We start from the raw sequence: 18,369 nt of genomic DNA on the forward strand, positions 1-18,369 counted from the left end.
TAAAAGATGGCTGTGGCCACTGTGGCGTCACTCTGTGGTTTTCAACTCTGGATTTTTTAACCTCCTAAGACCCAAACTCTTTCACGACATGTATTTTTAATTTCTCTTTGCTATCTGGGCTGATTGGGACCTGATGAATGTTAAAACAAAGATTTACCTGATTTTTGTTTCTGATGAAAATAATATCCACATATGAGGACATTCGTTTTAAATTTCGATAGAACAGTGGCAGTATAACATCCTCGTAAGTGGATATCAGGCCCTTGTAGAGCAAAATTTATTATTTTGGTTTAGACAACACAACATGTGATGTCCACATATAAGGATGCCAGGTCCCAGGAGGTCAAAGCATTTTGGACATGTTGTTACTACCAAACACAAAATAAAATTCAAATGGAAGCTGCATGTTTTGGAATGTCACAATAATCTCCTCCTGCATTTCCAAGCTCTAATATGTTTAAGGCCATTCTTGGGATTTGCGTAGTTAAACCTCATTATTGGGAACGTGTGTTACAAATTTCAACCACGTAGTTTTGTAACTGATCTTTCTGCAGGCCTTCAAACATGAAACTGCAGCAAATGTTAAAGCAAATTCAAGTTTTCCAATTTTTACATTCAGAATGGATGGATGCAAATTCTTGAAGTCATATTTTCAGATCTTTGGCCTAAAAGTTTGAATGGCGTATCTGAAGCAGCTCTCTAGTTCCCATCATTTGAAAATCTTTATGACCAAACTCAGAACCTTTCTGTTAAGAGGTGTTTCAGCACTCTGTCCACGGACTTCAGGCTGGGAACTTTTCTTGAATTTGGTCATTTGATCGAACAATATATCTATTACATCAGCCTTGAGAAACAGAGCCTTAAAAGGCAGTCAGAAAATTCAAATGTAAGACTTCTGAAGACTAAATCAATCAGAGGGTTGGATAGAATCAAATTCCAAGGACAGAACGAAATCAAATGTGACAAATCTGTGTCCTTTTACTTTGAACAACCTGCTGCAGCCTTTTTTGTCCACTGCAGAAATGATCTGATCGTCTTTTGGCTCTCATCGTTTATTCATTAATCCTGAGAGCAAGTAGCAGCACATCCAAGGACATGAGAACAAAAACAGTCACAGACAAAAATATTGGTTTCAAACAGGAAGTGTCTGCTCCTCCCTTTAATGAACAGAGCGCAGCAGGATTCATGTGGACAGAGACAGAAATAAACTGAACTAATTACAGCAGGTGGATCAGGACTTCTTCAGCGGTCTGATTCACACAGGTCTGCTGCAGTTTCATTGATAATATCTGTGCAGAGGATGATGAAGGTGGAGCTGCCAGGCAGGAGGAAGACCTCAGAGGAGGTTCATGGATGCAGTGAAGGATTGGTGCAGAGGGTTGGAGTGACAGACGAGGATGCTGGGGTAGGAGGAGGTGGTGGCAGCTGAAGCAGTGTGGCGACCCCTAAAGGAAGCATGAGGCGGTGCACACTGGGTCTTTATATCATGCTCTTCCTCTTATAGCTGCTCAGTGGCTCCATAGTGTGGTGGTTAACACATTTGCCTGATCTGCACCCGACATGAAAATCTGGCGGATCGAGTGTGTGGATCCGCCCTCTGTGAGAGAGAGCGTCTGATTTCGTTCAGCTCGTCTCCATCACTGCTGCAGCAGTGCTGATGCTGTTTAAGTCCATCATCCTGTTATGTTTACACTCAGTAACTGACATTTGACTAAGATGATGCTGTTCTCAGTTATACCCTGGACCTTGCTGTTCCACACCAGCCTCACCGTCTCCGTCTGTCCTCAGATGTTGACGCGTTCGATACTTTGATCATATTTTTAAGGTCGTCCGTCCTCAAACGCCCGTGGGGACGCTTCTGCTGGCAGATAGAGATCGAGCTTAGCTTAGCAGCTGCTGCCGCCTGAATTTTAGTTGGTAGATTAACAGAACTGTCGTTCAGTTTGGGACTTGTATTCATTTTTCTTTTTGCTTAGATTAGCTGTAAGCTGAATATTGAGTTTCCGTTGGGAACACAGAGGGGCAGATTTGATGGACGTTTCTGACATTTTAAAGATTCATCACACAAAAAAAAAACACTGGTGGAAAGATAACTGATTCTAAAAGTTTGTGGAGCTCGGTAATAATTGCAGCTTTCGCTTCTTCCTTTGTTCGAAGGACCCTTTTGTTGTGTTTCAGTAATATGAATTTGATTAGTAACTCTAGATTTCTTTTCATGAAATACTCTGAGCTGCAGTATAATTTCCACAGTAGCGATAATGTTATGCTGTCATGTTGCTGAAAGGCAGTTTGAGCTGCCAGCTTGATTAAATGTCAGATATTACAGATGTAATCAGCCGCGCTGCTGTCCTCCCTCCTCAGGAATATCAGATTATATTGTTGTTGTGGACTCGCACAGCTGAATGATATTTTTTATTACTTTTTATTACATAAACAAATAAATCTACAGTACATAACAAAATGAGACACGCACACAAGAAAAGAGCAAAATATTTATTTATAGCACATTTTTCAGAATCCGTCCAAGGTCGAAACATGCGTTGGAGCCCATAGACTGTATATAAAAGATGGAGTACAAACACGGCAGCTTCCACCACCAGCTGCTGTGTGTTTTTAATGAATTCAGTTTATGAGAATGAATCAGTTTGTTGGAAGATGTAATTATGCATTAATGAGTGCATATTTATGAATATTTCCTGTATTCATTTAGTGAAAATGACTAAACGTTGATTGATTCTAATCAGTCTGCTGAGTCTGTTTTATGCTGCTTTAACTTCAGCAACGAGAACAATTCAGTTATAATACAGAACTAATCAGTCGCTCAAGCTGCTTTATACTGTAAGGTCGACCCTACAATAATATACACGGAGAAAAACCCAACAATCATATGACCCCCTATGATCGAGCACTTTGGCAACAGTGGGAAGGAAAAACTCCCTTTTAACAGGAAGAAACCTCCAGCAGAACCAGGCTCAGGGAGGGGCGGGGCCATCTGCTGTGATTGGTTGGGGTGAGAGAAACCTAGGTCTTACTGTAACGATCATAGCAGGTGTTCAGTAGAGCAGATGTTTGGTGCTGACACTGGAGCTGCTTTATTTCCTGTTCCAGGGCAGGTTGTTCCTGTTGCGCATTAGAGAGGTCAGTGGGAGGAGTCATCTGTGGGAGCCACACTCTCAGGCTTCAGACTCTAAATGCCCAGTTTTTCTGTTCTTGAATCTGTGTGATGTCATAGAGAGCAGATTGCCCTAATATGGTCATGTCAGACGGCCACCCTGACTGTGAACGCAGAAGCCCCGCCCACTTCTATGTGAGCATTTAGGAATACAAATAAGGAGGCTTACATAAGTCAACTTCAAATATTTATGCATTTCATATTTCAGAGGGAAAATGACAGAAACTGCTTGGCTAAATATGACTCCACCCACCAGCTTCTGGTCAGCTGACAGGTGCAGCAGGTGTAGGTGACATGTGGTGTAGATGTGCGTCCTGGTTGCGTTGCTGCAGTGTGATGTGGCGGTGGGAGGAGTCGTGCTGTTCCGTGGTGTTTGCTGCTAAACGGCCTCAGCAGGGAGGAAGATAAACTTTTTTTTCACCCCCAGCTCACGAAAGCTTTGGGGAAAGAAACCCACATTTCACCCGAAATATCGCACTCGGGAGGAGATGTCTCATTTGTTCTCTTCTAAGTGCTGTCATTTGTGATTTTTGCTGTCGTTTCTCTTGACAAGTGCATTTTGACACCTGCTATTTGGTTCATAACAAGCCTGTGAAGCAGCCACAAGGAGAAAGATGTGCAGTGCTGCCTCGGCCAGGTTATTTCGGTGTAATTTCTGTGCTGTCGAGTGGCTTTCAGCCTGTATTTGTGTTCCAGAGTGGCTGCCGGAGCTAATGACTGCATCGCTGGTGGGCCAAACTGCCCATTAGTCCTCCAAGGTGAGCGGAAGCAGGCATTTTTGTAATGCTTTCCCTGCTGCCGTTGCCTAAAAAGCCGCGTCTGATGTTCTGCATGAGAGACAAATCCCATTTGTGTCCCGGGCAGTGGGCCTGGATCCGCCCAGCTTACAGTCAACACTGACACCCGTCCAGTAATCACCTTAGTTTTGGCTGAGCGAGCACGGCGAGGCTCGGCGGGCTGGAGATGAATAAATATTCAGTGATAAGGTTAAAGAGATTATCTGGCGGATGACTTATTTCATATAAGTACCTCATACAAAGTCAGAGCAAATGTCAAAGTTGTCGAGGGGGGGCTTTTAGTTGGCCCTCTAAATGCGGGCATAAGGGTGCTTGTGTGTGTTTGCCGGTCACAGACTTTGTTGTGGAGCTCAGAGTCTGGTCTGTTACAGGATATATGGGCATCAGATGTGCTGTGGATGATCTGGGTCCACACAAGATCGATGTTTGTCTTCCTGGTGACCTTTCCTTGAGATCTTAGCTGCTTGGACTTGGTGAACATCACCTACCAGTGTGGGGATAAACCCCTAAACTGCCTGTTCTCTTACAACCATTACCACACTATAAAATATTTTCAGTTTTACTTGTTTATTGATTTTTTGTGCAACTTTGAAAGCAGAAAATTCCCCTCCTGTGTAAAGCGTCTTCTTTTGAAGAGTCGGTGCCCCGTTATTAAAGTTGCTACCAGAAGAACTCCCCACAACAGAAGCTGTCTGATAAAGTGAAGCAGGCTGAAAGATCTCCACCAGCAGCACATCACGCCACGATCTAAAGAACCAGCTGAGAACCAAAGTCAGTGACATCATCAGTCTGAAAGGTCACAGAACCACAGTGAGAGCCGTTATCTACACATGGAGGACGCTGGAACGGTGCTGAACCTTCGCCATCGACGACGTCAGAGGTCATGATTCAACCACAAGAAAGAGAAGAAATGGCTCCATGGGAGAGTTTAAGGAGAAAACCACTGCTGACCAAAAAGATCACATCTGCCAGAAAACATCTGGATGATCCCAAAGAGTGTTTGAGCCCCGTCACATCTGATGAGAGATCATCACAGCAGCGGCAGACACGGTGGTGGTCTCGCTGTAACTGAGGGAACCATGAATCGACCAGAAAACCCTGACGGAGGATGTCCGCGCATCAGTTCATGCCATGAAGCTCAAGAGCACTCGGGCAGCAGGACAATGATGCAGATGAATTTGGAGTTGTCAGCACTAAATCAGACTGAGATGCTTCATGTTGGAAAACCCTCCAATGTGTCTGAATTCAAACACACCATCAGGTGACCTCCATGTGTATGTATCGCCAAAGGATGGACTCTTTCATATGATACTAATGTTTAGGGCTGCTCGATTATTTTCACTGATATTGAGATCTCGATTATTTGACGATATTTATTTAACAATAACAATGTGTTGAATAATGACTTTAAAAAATAACATAAAACAGTGCAAATACTGATAACAGTGCAAATGTTTCCACACCACTGAAGTTTTTGTTACCTCTCTTCTCAACCAACAGCAGTCACTCTCCTCTCCTAATAACTTCTGCTGAGCTTTCCGAGCTTCCCTCAGGTCCTCTTAATCAGCGGTCCCCAACCCCCGGGCCTCGGACCGGTAGCGGTCCGTGAGTCGTTTGGTACCGGGCCGCGAGAGTTGAGGCTCAGGTGTGAAATGTATAGTTTTCAGGGTTTTTATCGGTTTCCAGCGTTATTTAGTTATTGTTTTTATCGTTAACTCGGTTTTCCTGGGTCTTTTCACGTGTGTTATGAATAAATCTTCTTTTTTTCGGTACCGGTACTAGTTTTATTTTGTTGTATTTATCCGCGACACCTTAAAGGCCGGTCCGTGAAAATATTGTCGGGCATAAACCGGTCCGTGGTGCAAAAAAGGTTGGAGACCGCTGCTCTTAATTGTTGTGACGCGTGTTCGAAATGCAGAGAGCTGCGCTCGATTTGCCACACGGAGCAGCGCGAGAGTAAAGCACGAGGGAGGGGCTAATAATCGGCTCAGTCATTTTTAATGATCGCTGAAAGCCCAGATCGTAATCGAGATTAAAATTCGATTAATCGAGCAGCCCTACTAATGTTTCACAGACCCGTTGGCATGGAAGTGTATCAGATTAAAATATGACGAGGACATTCATGCACGCTTTTATTTTTTTGGTTCATGATGTTTCACCATCAAAATGAAATGTTGTCTTTTTCAAAGGACCTGATTAAAAAAAGACAAATCTGCAGACCGCACTGTTTCCCATGATGACACGTTAAATGAACAATATCCAGGTGAATCTGTTTCACATCGAGACCTGGGCGGTGTAGCTTCAGCTGTGTGGCTGCAAACAGTTTAACACGTCCACGTCGAGCACTGAGAGGACTTGAAGCAATAAAGTTTCAGATGCATTATTAACAGACGTGGCTTAAATTAAGTGTAACAATGCTGTGAGTGCACAGCAGCTTCCTGTTTACAGTGTTCAGCTGTCGTCATGAGGAAGAGTATGTCGCTGTTTTTACAGGATAACGAAGGTTCGCTTGTTTGAGAGTCTGCTGACATCTTTCCCGTGAAGACGGAGAGATGAAGAAGAGCTTCGTCTGCAGAGGAAGAAATGGCTGATGAGTCTGGTCGCTGTGGACTACCCTGCTGGTAATTATGGGATGTCTGCTGGAAGTCTCAGAGATATGATGAGGGGAAAATCCATTCGGTGTCCATCTCGTCCTTTGGGGGACAGGTGGAGGTGAACGCTGGGTCGCAGGCAGACCGTGACATTTGCGGGCGCTCTGGGCTCTACGTCCTCCTGAAGAGGAAGCTTCTCGTCTGTCCCCACTTTAAAGGACGACTTCCTGCATCTGTTGTTTTCCTGTAGAAGAAGAGACAAAGAGTTGGAGACAGAAATGGTTAAAAACAAACTCATGGGAAGGCGTCATGGTGGGATACTGAGACGGTGACATTTGAGGCTCGTTGATGGAAGTGGAAATTACACGGTTAAACTTTTGGTGAATCCAGACGTGGTGAGTCATCTCATGACTTTCACAAGAGTGATAACGTTCATGTCAGAGTTTTGCGTCTCTATAGAAGTTACGTCTTTCCTTTTGTTCAGCTGCTCTGCAATTACAGCGTCTCGGAGAGAAAGGCCCTTTTCATGTAACGACTACAGCCTGGAGGTGTCTGGGAGGAGAGTGGCTTTCTGGGGTGAATCCTCCTCTTTGCTGAGGTCCTGCATCACAGAAGGGCCACGCTGGTCTGAGTGGAGCCTTTAGGACCCCAGTGAGCTCAGTCTGTGGGTGGTGCTGGGTGCTTTGACTCCACAACGACAGCACAGCTGCTTGTTGATTGTCCAGATAAGGAGAGCTGACACAGTTTGTGAAGCTCTGATCAGAAGAACACATCTGGGCGGCCGTGCCTGCTGCAGCCATGTCCTCCATCTCAAAGGATATTCCTTTAAACGTGTGTCTGTGTTTATTCATCTTCAAGGCCGACCTGCAACAGCTGACCGTCTGTTATCAGTTGTTGCCACACCCATAGATAAGGTTCGCCCTCTTCCACATCCTCGTATTATGACGTGACCTGCGTTTGTTTAGGTTTTTGTTGTTGCTGAGCAGACGACACCCTGCATGCTGCATGTGAAAGCAGCAGAGGTTTTACATGCGCTGACTGTGCGCTCTTCTTTCTCTTTATTACAGATCAGAACGTATCGAATGCACATGCTGGGGGCAGTTTGTAAGCAGGGGGAAAGCTAGCACTCACTGAATCCTACAGTTTGATGAATAAAGAGTTTCTCTTTCAGTCTTCTGGTTGTGCAGATGAACACACTCCATGGTTTTATTCTTGGTTCTGCTAGAGCAGCTTTGCACGAGTCAGATTATCAAAATAATCTCTCTTTATCTCATTCTGCACCTTTGTATCTGAAGCCATCAGGCACGCCTGGTCTTCATATCCTCGAGGGGAAAAGGGAAAAGCCAATCCTTGCTTTTGAAGGTTGTTAATCCAGTTAACCCTGGAAACAGAGCCGCTCAGATCACCCTGACATCATGCCTGTGACGAGTGGACGGACACTTCTGCACTCATATTTGAGATGTCTAATGATTCCATATCCACAAGTCGTACAGGATGTAAATCTCTCCTGTTACAAGTGTAGTAAAAAGGTTCTGTGTAGCTTCAGGGAACCAAATGTAGATCGAATAGAAAGCGCTGGACGGGCTCATTAATGTCAGATGTTACAGATGTTATCAGTACGGCTCCTTTTCTTCCCCTCAGCAACAGCAGATCATTTCTTTGCCGTGAACTCTGGCAGCTGACTGCTGTTATTTGTGGTTTGTTTGGTCGCGTAATAATAATGAAAAAAAGGAGTTTACTGGCAGGAAATGCATGAAATCAATCGACGGTGCACACAGATGTCTGAGATATCGTTCTCACACTGGCCTCATGCTCGGATGATTTCAGAGGCAGCTCTGCAGATTGACGCGTTTGTGTTAATGAATGGATTTTGCTGTACAGGCCGGCGTAAGGTTTGTCCCCCTGCGGCCTGATTAGCTGCATCTCAGACATTCTTTTATTGTTGGGTTGATATTTACTTTCATCACCTGCAGGCTCATAATATCACTGATGTCACTAACACTGGTGGCATTGATTGGCTGTTGAGCCAGAGGGACCCACAGCACAGTGTTACGGGTGCAGGTTTACAGAGAGCACAAAGTGTGCAGTAATTAAAACTCATCTCGGCTGCCTCGGGCATCCTTCTTCATCACCCGGATCCTCCCTCAGCACCACAGCCCTCTCTTTCCTACACCTCCATCATACTTAGCTGTGGGTCAGAGCTTCTCCACGGCCCCCCCTCCCGCTTCCCCTGTAAAGCCCAGAACTGCTGCGGAGGCAGAAGTGGAAGCTGGTTTGTGGGGAAATCTCCCAGCGGCTGGCTGTAATCAGCGTTCCTGCTGCCTTGCTGCATCCTCCCCTGTGGATTTATCGGTCTGGAAAAGCTTTGGGACGCTAACATTAGTCACCGGCTGAGATGGAGTCCAGCCCAGAGACCCAGAAATTCAATTTTAGCAATTGGAGCAAAAGCACAGCACAATGTCTCGGCTTGATAGCGGCTGATATGCTGACCTCAGATCTGCTCCGGGGCTCACCGCTCGCTGAATCTGAAAGCGAGCGGTGTATCGGGCTCATCTGAATAAATTGAAGCGCTTAGTGGAATTGGGTTTGTTGAACTCCTGACGGATCTCTGAGAAGCTGCTTTTCGACATAAAGAGGCGTCCCCGAGCACACACGGCGCATCGCTCTCTGACTCTTGTTGCTCTTTGAAAGCAGCAGCCTTTGTTTCGTGCCCGCTGCAGTCTAATAACCCCAATAAGTGTTTGTTTATGATAACCTGCCTGGTCTGTTGCCGCGGCTCCTTACAGAGCTCCTTCTGCATGTCGGGCACCGCCACGAATGCCAATGCGACAGAGAGATGTGCCGCGTTAACTCGTTTGTCACCGCGTCAACAATATTAATGCCTTCCCTACAGACTTGATAAAGACCGCTCCCCCGGTGGAGTTTAATGTGCTGGAGTGCAGTTGTCACCACGGCGGCGTGGACACCGGGTTCCTCAGACGGGCCCCGGGAACCACAAACCTCTCGTTCTCTTTAAGCCAGACGTCTTCATGCTGCAAGATCTTTGTTTTTGAAGCTTCAGCTTTAGTTTTCATGTAAAAGGAGCTAAAAAAGTCGCGTTGGCCAACAGCAAAGAAAGGACAGAGAAATGGTATTTTGCCAATATTTTTCAGATTTGGTGTTTTTTTTTTTCTCCAAATTCACTCAGAATAAGAACTGAAACTGTTGACAAGTGTGGCTCAGGATGCAGATTTTACATTTTTGTGTTGTTATTACGCCTGCTTTTGATAAATTACTGAAAAATGTCTGAGAATGAGGCGAGACAAGCGAGAACTTGACAGCTTGTTTTAAGAGCTCTTTGTTAGTAGGCCTGTATTTATCTGAGTTTTCTACCCATGAAAAGCAGCTGTGAGAATGTACAGTGTGTGTGGAGAGTCCTTCCTTTTATTAAATGTGTCATAATCAAAAGACGCGATTATTGGTTGTAGTAGCTCATCACAGCTGCTGATGCTGAGGTTGTGGAGAGGCTTTAGGGGATGTTCTTGACCATAAACTGTGATCTGAGCCTCAAGCTGATGCTGCTACCAAACAGACTGCAAGATTTTTAAATCCCTGGTAGCCCTTCGGGCCGGCACTCTTCAGTTTTTGGTAGCCCAAAATAAATTTAAGTAGCCCGCATAAAAAAGAGCAATTTATTTTTATGTTTTGTTTCCTGTTTTGTTTCCGTTACAATATTATACATTAAAGTATAATATTGTAACGGAAACAAAAATTCATCACAAAATAGTTAAAATACAAATCACAACATTGTATAAAAATTACAGTCATCAACTCAAATACTTGGTTCTCATTGAACAGACATTTCTATGAACTTGTAAGAACTGTGTAGGACATGAATCAGTCTGTGTCAGAGCCTGAATCTGACATTTCCACTGGAGTCACGGGTAAGAGGCAAGTGGAACCAAGATCGAGGCCGTTTGCTTTGTGAAGTTTGCAAAGACTGCTACATTGTGCCAGTGGTAGTTCACTCTTTGCAACATAGTAGCTGTTCTAAACAGATTTTCAGGTTTATTTTTAGTCTGTTTTTTGCAATTGGAGTTTGTTCTGGGAAAGATATTGCAGACTGAGCAATAATGCATTTCTAATGGGTTCTGATGGGGTCTTCCTTAAAATTACTGGTCCCAGTAACAAAGGCGCTTGTCGACTCCGAAATCGAATGAAACTCACAACACACCTGGCAGAACATCATGTTATTTAGCTCGTCATATTGCAGCCACAGAAATTCTTTTGTCCATGAAACCATAAAGCTGCACTTTCTTTTTGCCTTATAGTCTGATTTGTCATAACTTCTCCGTTTTGTGGTAAGCTTTTCTTTGGCTGTCACTTCTTCACCCTGACCTGTCTTATTTGGCTCAGCAGAACTGAAATGCTTTTACACACTCACTCACATAAGCTCAGCGATTCTCTGCGCGATCAACCTCTCACATGTTTAAGCTGCGGGAGATTTCACTTGTCATGTTTGCATAGTAAGCTAACGATTAATAAGACGATGTCAGAGGAATTGGTGCACAAATTATCATCACTCACAGATCAGTGCTGTCGCTCTCTATACACAGTTCGCACGATTGCAAAGTGAAAGCAAAAAAACAAGCGCAAATTCAAACGTGATTTCAATATGTCACATATTGACAGTGGCTCACCGATGCCAATGACATAATTACCCAGCTACATTTCTGAAAGAATGCAAAAGCATTGACATATATTTTTCCTACAATAGCCCGACAGGCAGGGCAGAGATAGATTTTGGTAGCCCGACTGGAAAAATCGCTAGCCCCGGGACGTCGGGCTAGCGATTTTGTGAGCCCCGAGTTCCTATGAATAAATGTGCGTTCCCAGCCGGTTGGCCGGCGCTTGCTGGGTGAAACCAGTCTCAGAGGTCGGACAAGCGACTGTTTTTACGCGTTATCGTTAGCAACAACCACGGTAAACCCAGCGTGTGGCTCCGCCGTCCGCTTGTTTATTTTCCACATAAACCTTTCACAATAAAGCTGAAGATTCTGTTGAGATTTTTCAAAATAAACTGAAATGATGACAAACACAAAGACCAGTCCAAACAAATCGAGGACCTTGTTCCTAAACGAGTGGCTCCCTCTGTAGCACGGACATGGTTTGGTTATAAAAAGTCTGACGCGGACCAGAAAACTGTACGATGTAATTTATTCAGGAAAGCCGTCCCCACCTCAGACTCAAACACGACAAACCTCTTCACCCACCTACGCAAGAATCACGTGACAGCGTGGAGAGGGTTTACGCACGGGAAGCAACAAAGAGCCGTCAGGTGCTCCAAATAAACCTTAGACTCAACGTTAGAGCAGGCTTTTCCTCGCAGCACGCCGTGTAATAAATCCTCACAAAGACAACGGCGGCTGTTACAACTTATGTGTAAAAATGTATCGTTTCATGCATCGGTCAAAAAACTCGACTCCAGGTACACGACGCCCAGCTGTAGTACCATATCACCCTATTAGAGCGCTCCGCTCTCGCTCTGCAGGCCTACTTGTTGTTCCTAGAGTATTTAAAAGTAGAATGGGAGGGAGAGCCTTCAGTTTTCAGGCCCCTCTTCTGTGGAACCAGCTTCCAGTTTGGATTCGGGAGACAGACACTATCTCTACTTTTAAGATTAGGCTTAAAACTTTCCTTTTTTCTAAAGCATATAGTTAGGGCTGGACCAGGTGACCCTGAATCCTCCCTTTGTTATGCTGCAATAGATGTAGGCTGCCGGGGGATTCCCATGATGCATTGAGTTTTTCCTTTCCAGTCACCTTTCTCACTCACTATGTATTAATAGACCTCTCTGCATTGAATCATATCTGTTATTAACCTCTGTCTCTCTTCCACAGCATGTCTTTATCCTGTCTTCCTTCTCTCACCCCAACCGGTCGCAGCAGATGGCCCCGCCCCTCCCTGAGCCTGGTTCTGCCGGAGGTTTCTTCCTGTTAAAAGGGAGTTTTTCCTTCCCACTGTCGCCAAAGTGCTTGCTCATAGGGGGTCATATGATTGTTGGGTTTTTCTCTGTATCTATGAAGCGCCTTGAGGCGACTTTTGTTGTGATTTGGCGCTATATAAATAAAATTGAATTGAATTGAATTGAATTCTTCTTATATCGGGATTTGAGATTTTAGTCATATCGCACAGCCCTATCTCATATGTCTCAAATAAAGACGATATTCCCAGACACAGCACAGCACGTGCTCTGAAGAGTCGAATGTTTCAAGTATTTTGACAGTTTGCACGTTTTCAGCATTAATTGACAGAAACTTTGGTGCTACTTTGTTAAAATGATGAAGCTGAAAAGTTTTGTGCCCACGTCCGTGAGCTATAAGCTTCTCGTGACTGTTAAACGCTCTTTTGCTGGAAAGCTGCAGAACTCAGTGAAGGCGCTGAATTATTGATAATATGCATTTTTTTAAAATTAAAAACCCAGAAAGAAGAGTAGTTTGGGGGCGTCTTCCTATTAAAAGGAGCTGTATATTATGATGTGGACATTTAGCTAACAAGGGGAGAAGCTCATTTTTCATTTACCCGTCACTTTGATGTGGGCCTCGCTGTGTCAGCCATTTAAATGTGCCGACAGGAAACCGTGGGAAACTAGGTCGTTTTAATGCGAGCGCCGCGTGGCTTCGAGGTGTCGGCGCAGAAACGATTGGACCGTAAAAGCGAGCGGAAACCTTGAAGCTTCCTCTGATCATTCGCTCTGTGGGTGAATTATGCGGCCGGCTGCATGGACGTGTAATGGCAATATGTTCACGTCAGGATGGATTGTTATGGTAGGATGGATTTTCTGCACCGGCGCCGGAGTTTCCTCCCTGCAGCACATGGCGGGTGACTGATGTCTTACAAAGCCCGGTGGAGGCAGACCGCCGTGGTTAATAAGATGTAACGTACACGGAGGCCGTGGACGCTCCTTTATGTGAGGAGGCTGCAGCTCTGTGGTTGCTGCTCTTTACGTTGCCCGAGAAGTGTCCAAGCAGTCTCTTACTGTTAGACGCTGCTATTCTCATCATGTCTCACCTGTTCTTGATTATCCTCCATCCTCCTTTCCCAGGTTCCTGCTCTGTCACTCCAACCCTCTGCGTGCCATCAATCTTTTCCGTGGTCTTCGTCGTTCCTCCTCCCTCGCAGCCGTCTCCATTTTCCAGTCATCGCTCCTCCTTTCAGAGTTCCTTCTCTCACCTTTACACTCCTGCCCTTCCTTTCTCTCTCGCTGCCTCCTACGATGCCTTCCCCCTCTCCTCTTCCTCTGTGTGCCAGCAGTAGCACCACCGCCGCCCTGTTGGCCAACAGCACTGGACAAAGTTAGCCTGACTCTTTCCACATTTCCCAAATACACCAGATCTAAAAGTCGCTGCCTAACTGTGAAGCACAAACCCAGCTGTGAACACGATGATGTGACTGACAGCATTTCCATCTCCAGCACTTCTGTGAAATGATTTCTGTGATGTGCATGGGGCAGATGCTGCAGAGAGCCGAGCTGCTGCTCTGCTCGTTTCTCACTATCAGGGGACAAATAAAGCTAGCAATTCCCCAAATGCTCCAGTAGTCCTTTAGCCTGAGTCAAGAACTGACCTTATTGTGTAATTTATAAATGTACATGTAATTATTTTATCGTCCGGTTGAGCTTCTCGGGTTGTACAGTGTGCCTGCTGTCAGTATTTGTCTCCATGGCTGCAGACAGATTTCCCTCAGGGAGAAATCGAGTTAAACCTGAATGTTGTCCAAACACCAAATACACCTGTGGGTTGTTGTCCGTCCTGCTCCACCGTGTTTCCCTTTGTCAATGCGCTGCTGGTAAAACCCTATCAGCCCTATTCTGCTGATGGCTGTTTAGCCTCTGATTAGTTAACTGTCAGCGCCCAGTGACAGCAAACAGCCACCTTTTAAACCGCTTCATGGAACGGGCTGCATAGTTTTCATAAATTGCATAGTTACGTCACATATATAAGAGACGTTTCACCCCAATATTTAATAGACTTTTCTGTGAGTTTCGGACGTATTGGCTGTAGGTACGTCTCCCTTCTCTACAATATAATGAAGCTAAATTGCTGTTGCTGTGTGCTGCCCAGCAGCATGACCACCAAACACGACTCGGTTACTCCGAAAAAGCTGTAAAAAAAAAGCTTGAAAGTTAAACTTGAGCTACATGAACATCAAACACACTGTTTGGCCCGTTTGGTCTGTGCGTCCCTGCAGACCTGCTGATCAGGTTGATGTTGTGGCTCTGTGAGCTGCAGGGATGCTGGCTGCAGGTCGAGAATCGGTTCGTGTACCGCTGCGCTCGCCCAGCACTGAAAAGCAGCAGCTGCAGTCCAGAGGTTGGAAGTCCGCAGACCTGACGAGCCAGCTCGTTAGTCCGTCTGCAGCAACCACAGTGCGATTCTGTTAGAACCTGAGTCTCCCTTAAACATCTCCTGCAGGTTTTTCTGTCTTCTTTGCTGCAAACTGCTTAAACTGGAACTCGAGTGCAAGTTTGCAAGCGAGATGATGGCAGTTTGTTTACTTCCACCTACAACTTGGATTCTTCTGTGTGGAGCCAAGAAATCAGTTTTTCTTGGGAGCGTTTCATACTAACAGGGTTTCTGCAGTCTGTCTGCTGGTATGTTGGGAAAGTGTTCCTGCGCCTCTTCGCCTCACAGTACTGAAAAAGCTTCCTGGTATTGACATGCAGTATGCTGGTAAACTGCCACGTTGCATTGAGACGTTGAATTAGAGGGAGAAACAGATTAGCTTTTTTAATCCCTGAATGTGTTCACGCGGCCTCGCCGACACTCTCTGAAAGCGTGGAGGCAGAGTACAGTGTGCTTTGATGATGTTTCATCTGAATTCTTGTGATGTGGAGGTAATAGCTGTGGCAGATCTCCAGAGTGAGGACGGCCGATGTGGAGGCGAGGCTGTTAGCTGTTAGCCGAAGGCAGCGGTGCATGGCTGCCGCCGCCACCGCCAGCTGCTCGGTCATTTCACGCCTGTCTGGGCTTCCTGGAGCGCACCAGCAGAGTGGATGAAAAACTCTGTCAGGAGGGGAACGGGCTCAGCGTGATGTGTTTTCAGCGTTCGCTGTCGCCAAACCTGCGATAAGAACTCGCAAAAGGACGACTTAATATAAGATAAGATAAGATAGAACTTTATTAATCCCTCGGGTGGGTTCCTCTGGGAAATTCGACTTCTTTCTGTGGCGAGTTTTCGTCAGTCAGGGTCGTTGGTTTACCCGCAGCAGGCAGGGCCGTCTCTTAATTTGGAAAGTATAACACATTTTTCTAAAGAATGCAAGCAGCAACCATTTAGATCAGGTTTCACACACACGACTCCAAATATCATATAACGTTTCAAATATAATGGTTAAGGCAGATTTTAGATGAATATTTGTCTCCACCAGCAGCTCGAGTCTTTGTGCTTTTCACTTTAATGGCGCACAAAAGCATCAGTATCAAACATTGCAGAACAGCACTACCCCGTGTTGTGTGCTGCGGGGCTCATTGTTCTTGCATCTTTATGACCTGTTGCATGTTTGTTTCCAGTCCTGCTGCAGGTTTCATCTGCATGAGTGCTTCTGCTTGATGCTTTCAGACAGTTTTGGATGTATAACTGGATATGTGCATGACCTTGGCACAAGCATTGTTACAACAGCTTTACTTATTGTAAGAATGCTTCTTGTCAGTGACTCTTGTGCGACTGGAAACCTCCCTCTTGTTTCGTTTATCAAAATTTTCTAAATTGCCTGATTTGCATTTTCTTTGTCACAAACTACAATTTTGGTTTTTGCAAATCTTTTTGATCTATGAAACCTTCACCACATTTTTTCTTGTTAATTGAGAATTTTGATGCCATTTTCCCTTGAATTTCATGCTCCCCTAATGTGATGTCAGTCATGTGGAAAACATCCATTTTCAGGTCAATGACTGATTTCAGTGTATCTGAAAGGTTTCACATGTACTTTTCACTTAACACACCTTATTTACCTTTTTGCTTCCAGGTCTTTCTCTTAGGGGTGGGGAAAAAATCGATTCTGTGTAGTATCGTGATATTCTGTTTGCTACTAATGTATCGATACAGGGACAGCAGAAATCGATATTTTGTTACAAAAAAGGTTTCTGTGCTCTGACTTCAGAGCATGTTATGGAAGCCCGTTTCCGCCACTAAAAAAAAAAAAAAAGGATCCATAACTCGAAATTTTGAGTTATTATCTCAAAATTCAGAGTTATTTTAACTCAAAATTTTGATTTATTAACTCAAAATTTTGAGAAAAGCAACTCAAAATTTCAAGTTAGCGCTGCCAATCAGTAATCTACGTGAATGACGTCATTTCCTTGTTACCCGGAAGCTGAAGCCCTCAGCTACAAATGCTACAGCTAAGCTACCAGCATTACATCCAGTCGTGAATGCACAGATTGCTGAGTGTTTTCAGCCTGGCTTCACAAATGATGAAATCCCCGTGTTATTAGCTGAATCACATGGTGTTGCTATCAGCAAACGTACTCGCATTCAGTTAAGTTGGACTAGACTGTAATACAAACCGTTCAGTTTGTCAACAATAAAACTGAAATGAGAGAAAGACTGAGTGCGAGACTTTGATATTAGATAAAATGAATATTGATAAAGTTTACCTTTATGTACAGAATCTGAATATCGCAAAATATTTTTAAAAATTGCAATAATATCGTATCGTGCGTTAAGTATTGTGATAATATCGTATCGTGGGATTTATGGTGATTCCCACCTCTACTTTCTCTGGTGTGTTTCTATTAATCTCCCACTGCTGCATTGCCCCGCCTCCCCGCAGAGATCAATAAAGTTTAATCTAACTTAGTCTAATCTGAGCGCTGTTTATTTTCCTGCGTGTTGTCGCGGTAACGTCGACTTCCCGCTCTCATGTTCTTCTTCCCTGTCCAGATCTGCGATGGCTCAGCAGGCCACGGCGGGGCGACGCTGCCTGCGAGCGTTCGTTAGCGGATTCTTCGTCGCCGTCCCCGTAACCGTCACCTTCCTCGATCGATTCGCCTACGTGGCACGAGTGGAGGGATCATCGATGCAGGTGAGATATCACAGCACATCCGCTTATCAGGGAGAAGCTCACAGCGTCTGCTCGCAGAGGTCAACGGGAGGGGAAGCCGCACTCTCTGGATGTCTGACTTTACAGATAAAGAGCAGGTCAGAGGTCGGAGCATCGTCACAGCGTGCTGAGGATTAGGAAGTATGAAGCCTGGAAAGCAGGTTTCTAACTGAAAACTCACTCCGGACCATTTTTTAGCTGGAAGCTGCTCACGTCCTGCTTACAGCCCAGATTCTGCGTTTCTCTTCTTCCTAGCACAGCGTCCAGTTTGGCAGCTGATGGCCGTAAAGTTTGAGTTTTAATAAGCATGAATTCAAATTTCAGTGACTCCAATAAGAAATGTAAATCTAAATGTTGGGTTTTATTTAAGCTTGACCTGTTCTGTGATTAATATCGCTGTTATATCAAAATGGTATTTTGTGTTATTGATCGTTACTGGGAGACAGATTCAGAATCGCTGCTTTATTCTCGTCGCGGTTTAAAACAAAGTTTCTAATGTTTTACATATCGAAACATGATGCAAATCATCTGGTTTGAATGCTGACACTTTTACACTCTGTCGTTATTTATGAAGCCAAACATAGAAGCAGGAAAGTGTGGAAAACGAAATACAGCGAGGAATTAAGAGGTTGGTTCATCAGCCGGTGCTGCTGATCACACGCTCACACCAAGGAAAAACATTCACCAGTCCTCCCAGGAGTGGACGTCCAAAAGCCAAGAGTCCCA

General features: G+C 44.9%; 1 protein-coding gene across 1 annotated transcript in view; it reads left to right on the plus strand.

Moving 5' to 3' along the window:
* immp2l (inner mitochondrial membrane peptidase subunit 2) overlaps nucleotides 1-18,369 on the plus strand; it is a 223,240-nt gene that overhangs the window by 5,905 nt on the left and 198,966 nt on the right. The window contains exon 2 of the mRNA XM_082540168.1: nucleotides 17,484-17,625. Within this exon, the coding sequence (XP_082396294.1) occupies nucleotides 17,491-17,625 (135 nt within the window). The 5' untranslated portion in view covers nucleotides 17,484-17,490. The remainder of the gene's footprint in view (nucleotides 1-17,483; nucleotides 17,626-18,369) is intronic.

Source organism: Aulonocara stuartgranti, assembly GCF_965226115.1.
Source record: "Aulonocara stuartgranti genome assembly, chromosome: 7".
Taxonomy (NCBI): domain Eukaryota; kingdom Metazoa; phylum Chordata; class Actinopteri; order Cichliformes; family Cichlidae; genus Aulonocara; species Aulonocara stuartgranti.